The 5,334-nt window shown below is 36.0% G+C and overlaps 1 protein-coding gene across 1 annotated transcript; it reads left to right on the top strand.

Annotated features, from left to right (window-relative positions):
- The first annotated feature begins 1,353 nt into the window (after positions 1-1,353).
- On the top strand, positions 1,354-3,745 carry LOC145590617 (cell division control protein 45 homolog). The gene has a single exon (XM_081647038.1). It carries the CDS (start codon positions 1,542-1,544, stop codon positions 3,375-3,377), a length of 1,836 nt encoding a protein of 611 aa, XP_081503164.1. The 5' UTR covers positions 1,354-1,541; the 3' UTR covers positions 3,378-3,745.
- Positions 3,746-5,334: the final 1,589 nt, after the last annotated feature.

Genomic DNA, 5,334 nt, shown 5'->3' with positions numbered 1-5,334 from the left:
CATCCTTCCAATTACAATGGCCAATTAGTAATTAAAATGCAATTGAATTCAATCTTATAGTTAAAATAACAGAAACCTAGAACTCAATTGAACCCCTAAACCCTAGAAATTAAAACCCCCAAATTTATTTGAACCTATAAACCCTAACCCGAATCACTAATTTACACCTAATTATGTTAATTGCGTTCAATTAAAACTTGTAAACAAATACAATAAATAATGAATTAAAAGAAAAGTGTGAAACATTACTTGAATAATTGAGAATTTGTATTCAATTGATTGAGTATGTTCTCTTGGATTTTTTGAGTGAGAATGGAAGGGAAGTTAATTAGGGAGGAGAGAGAAGCTAATTAGGGGAGTTAATTAAGTGGGAAAGTAAAAAGGTGGGCCCAACAACGTCTTAATTGGATGGAAAACGTTAATGGGTGGTGATACCCAAATGTTTTGTAACTTCTGGGTAATTTTAAACAAATAAAAAAAAATGGGTAGTTGTTTACAAATGACCCTATCTTTAGGGTAGTTCTAGACAAAATACAAGTGCCTAAAATATATTTATTTTTAATTTCTTATATAAATCACATACGTTAGTCAAATTGTATTAGATGAATAGTACAAAAAATCAAAATGTTTCACTTATTTAAATATAGAGGTAATATAGTGTTAATTTATAAAATAGTTATTGAAAATATTCATCTAAATCAAAATGTATCTTATCAAACCGTGGATGATGCTCTGTTCATTTCAACTTAAAGGTAATATTCATTATAAATAATTTCAATTTAATAAAAATAATTTTATTTAAGTAACAATAATTTTAGTTCAGTAAAAATAATTTAATATCAGTAAAAATGAGTTCAATTCAATAAAATCAGTTACTTTAAGATTGAAATATATTACATAGATAATAATATAAATAATTTCTATTCAATAAAAATATTTTAGTTCAGCAAAAATAAACTTAAGGGCATATTCTGTTCAGCTTAATTTCAGTTCTGTTCGATTCAGCTCCAATCAGTTCAGTTCCTAATTTCTTTCTCTCATAAAATATTCATTTAATTTCTATTCAATTCAATTTAATTCAACTTCAATCAGTTCAGTTCGATAAATCAAACAAGTCGTAAGGGAATAGAGTTTAAGTGTCTCACACAAAGTTAAAATAAAGTCCACGCAAAAAGACTGGTCTTTTATAGTTCTGTCACGTGACTTCACTATACCGCTAAATTTCATTTTACGCGCTATCTTAAAATTTTCAAAACATTTCATTTTTCAAATTTCGAACTTTTACACAAAAATCACAAAAACCCCTTTCTTTTTTCATTTCTTCCATTCTCTCACCTCCATTTTTCGCTCTCTTCTCTGCAAATCTGGAGAGCTAACAAGCAAGAAGGCGAACGAATTTCCGGCAATTTTATTCAACACCCATCAATTTCAGGTACTTCCCCTAAAAAACCCTAGTTTTAATTTTTCATATCCGAGCTCATTTCATCTTTAATTTCAATCCCACTTTGAATTGAATTGAAACCACAAATTTGAAGTGAATCATGGTTAGAGAGCAAAAGGTTGAAGCATTTTACTCAAAATTAAGGGATTCGGCTTTACAATTGTCGAATTATTCTCCAGAATTGTTTGATTCTGCTTCAGCTTCATCCCCTTTGTTAATTTTTCCTTCTACTTCAGATGTAGATTCTTTGTGTGCCCTAAAAATTGTTTTTCATATACTTGAATCGGATTCAATACAGTATGCTTGTTACCCGGTATCGTCTTTCGAAGAGATTCATAAGTATTTGGAGCCTAGTTTGAGCTTATCACCTGATACGCCTCTTACATTGTTGCTTATAAATTGGGGTTGTCATAGGGATTTGAGGAAGTTGTTGAGTTTGTCGCAATCGATTCGGGTTTTTGTTGTGGATAGTCACCGTCCTATTCATTTGCATAATTTGAGTGATGGGAATGATAGGGTGGTTGTGCTTTATACTAAGGATGATGAGGAACAGGCTGATTTGACCTATGATTTCGATATCTGGCAGTTGGCTAATGTGAGTGATTTGAATAGTGATGATGAAGGGGGGGAGGAGAGTGATGAAGAGGAGAGAGAGAACGATAGTAAGAGTGATGAGGAGGCAAGAGATGGCGATGAGGCCGGGTTGAATAGGAAGAAGAGGAGGGTTTCGGATGAAGGAGAAGCTGACCCAGATAAGCTTTTCAGGAAGTTGAAAAGACAGTATTATCAGATGGGTACATTTCATGGTAAGCCATCTGGGTGTTTGATGTATGATTTGTCGCATTCTTTGAGGAAAAACACGAATGAGCAGCTATGGTTAGCTTGTGTGTCGATAACTGATCAGTTTGTACATGAGAGGTTGACCACTGAGAGGTACCAAGCAGGGGTTATGGAGCTGGAGCAGCATATCAACAGTCTTGGGAATTTGGATGCTGTTACCTCAGTAACTCTGAAAGATGGGACAAAGATTCGCGCTCCTGAGTCTTCTAGGATTGCATATGAGGATGAGCCGAGGTTGATGTTGTTGAGGGAGTGGAATTTGTTTGATTCAATGCTGTGTTCTTCTTACATTGCCACAAAGATGAAGACTTGGAGTGACAATGGGATGAAGAAAATTAAGCTTCTCTTGGCTAGGATGGGGTTTGCACTTATCGACTGCCAGCAGAAGTTTCAATACATGAATATTGATGTTAAGCGGAAAATGAAAGATGAATTTGAGCGATTTTTGCCTGAATATGGGCTCACTGACTTCTATTACAGAAGTTTTATGCGGCTTCATGGGTATAGCTCAAGGGTTTCTGCTGCAGATGTGGTATATGGGGTCACTGCCCTTTTGGAATCGTTCATCAGGTTTGATGGTTCTTGTGCTTCTAAGCAGTTTGGGGTTGCTTATGATGCACTGTCATTGAATAACTTGGATCAGTTGAGGCTTGGAATGCAGAACGCAATAAAGGTACAACGAGCTATTCTAAGACAAGGAAGCACAGCTATAACCAAAAAGGGTTCAATAAGAAGTGGGAGGAAATTCAGGTGGGTTAAACTCGAAGATTCAGCAGACACCAAACTATTAGGATATCCTCAAGCGTTGACTAAGTTCTGCTACTTTGTGATGGATGCATTGAGAGAGAAAGGGGCAAGAATGAAGCCTCTTCTGTGTGCTTGTCTAGCACAAGAACAAGATAAAGTGTTAATTGTTGGGGTGACAGGGAAGCCTCGACTTGGGGCAGTACAAGGTAATGCATTTGGCATGGCTTTCAAGAATGCAGCCCAGGAAATTGGTGCTGAATTCTTCCACGAGCTCTTTGAATCATCATGGATAATCTTGGATAGAGTTGCTGTCAATTCTTTCATGGTTAGGCTAACTGAAAAACTATAGTATAGGAAAACAGAATACTGGAATTTCTTTTCCTCATATTGTACTACTAGTAATTCTCAAGTGTAAACGAGAGTTGAATTGGCCCCTTTTAGCTATGTCTAATTACATTATTGCATTTGTGTGATCGTTTCTTATCATACTCTTGATTGTTGGAATGACTTATGAGCTCTACAAGGTAGAGCTGAGCAATAAACCAAAACTAAATTTCCAATTCATATTTTAGGTTTGAATTGTCTTACTTTGCCATATTTCTACTAAAGTTAAGTAGTATGTTTTTTGTAAACTAATAATGGGTTTTGTCTCAATGTATATATTTAAAGAGCTTTTTATTTTGGTTATTATTAATACAAGTAATATTGTTATTATTATGTTGATGATTATTATAATAATTATTGTTTTTGTTTTTTTTTTCCCTACTTTTAGATAATTAGAATTATTAATTTACGTAGTTGTGCTGTGTATCATCATATTCTTTTAATTTTATACAATTGTCTGTTTACGTTGAGATAAACCCAAAAATAAAATTATATTATTTCTTATAGATAGCCGTCCATTATTCTCTCCCCCTTCTCTTTTTGACCCTCTATTTTGTTCATGTTTTCATATTAGCTTTGATAAAACTATGTTTGAGTGCATAAAAATATAAAATTCCCTTATGCTATGATTTATTCAAGTTAAATTAAATTATTTGAAGTTTATTATAGTGTAAATTGTTTCATAAGTAAAAGATTTGCGTGGGATAGAAAAGGAGGTTAGTTATTCTTTTATAATCAGATGAATCAAATAAGAATTATCTCTATGATAGCTATAATAGATAGATAACCATGGTAAAGGAGGGAGAAAGAACAGGGATGAACTAGCATGGAAAAAAAAAAGAGCAACAACACTACAGGGGTGGTGGTGAGTCATTAGCGAATAGGCCATGGGTGAAGGCTTTGGTGATGGCATTAATAGGAGCAAACAAGGAAATAGGAATTTGAGAGAAAGTGGAAGAAATTTGTTTTGGGTGTTTTTGTCCCTTGGGAGAGTTACAGTTCGAAGAGTGGTCCGACGACGCCATTACCTGCAAAAACAACGGAGACTTCGGTTGGTTGGAGCTCCGCCTCCGACGATCAAGTTAGAACGCGTTGGAGAATGTGAAAAAGGTGCGGAAAGTAAAATAGGATCTTCTCGGATTCCGAGATCAGGTGTTTTCTCTCATGTAAGAGAATGTAGGGTACGCTGCCATAAATTGTAGGTGCCCCCAAAATGGTGAAAATCTTCCTATTTTTAGGGTCATTGGTAAATGTGCCCCTGATTAGGTCACTCTGACCTAATCCTGTTGGGCTGCACCGAATTATGGCTTTCTCGGAATTTGCGCCCTTGAAGGCCGCCTTTTCTCCCAAATTCTGGGAATGACACGTGTCAAAGGGAGATTGGTCCAATTTGGACAAAGGTTGGGTTGACACGTGTCACCATCTGATTGGCCCACGTGGCATGGGTAAAATTACCCAAAATATTTGCCCCTCACAGATGTGACGTGGCATGCCACGTGGCATCTATGACACGTGTCACTCAGCCACCTTTTTTTTACTGTGAAATTTTAACCTTTCACATTCCGGAGAAATTACAAGGATGCCCCTGTATTTACCTCTCTATAAATACGAGTTTTACCCTCCTTATTTTGGACGTTTCCAAAACTTTTTTAGAGAGAGAAAGTCAAAGCATTCTAGAGAGAGAAGCTCTGACCACCGTCTGTGTTAACACACAATCGTCATTTCTTTTCCGGCGTCCCAGCCAGTTTAGCAACCGCTTGTGCCATATACAAGCAAGGTCGCTCTCAACCAGCTTACTGCAGTCGGTCAACGCTTGACCCCTTCCAGAGTCAAATTCTAAAGGTACCGTCTCTACCCCCTTCAACTCATTCTTACTTTTTCCGTTTGTATACTTTCATTCAATAAATGGACTCATCACCAAT

This window comes from Chenopodium album, chromosome 18, assembly GCF_948465745.1.
Source record: "Chenopodium album chromosome 18, dcCheAlbu1.1, whole genome shotgun sequence".
NCBI lineage: Eukaryota > Viridiplantae > Streptophyta > Magnoliopsida > Caryophyllales > Amaranthaceae > Chenopodium > Chenopodium album.
This window is presented reverse-complemented; position numbering and strand designations above follow the sequence as displayed.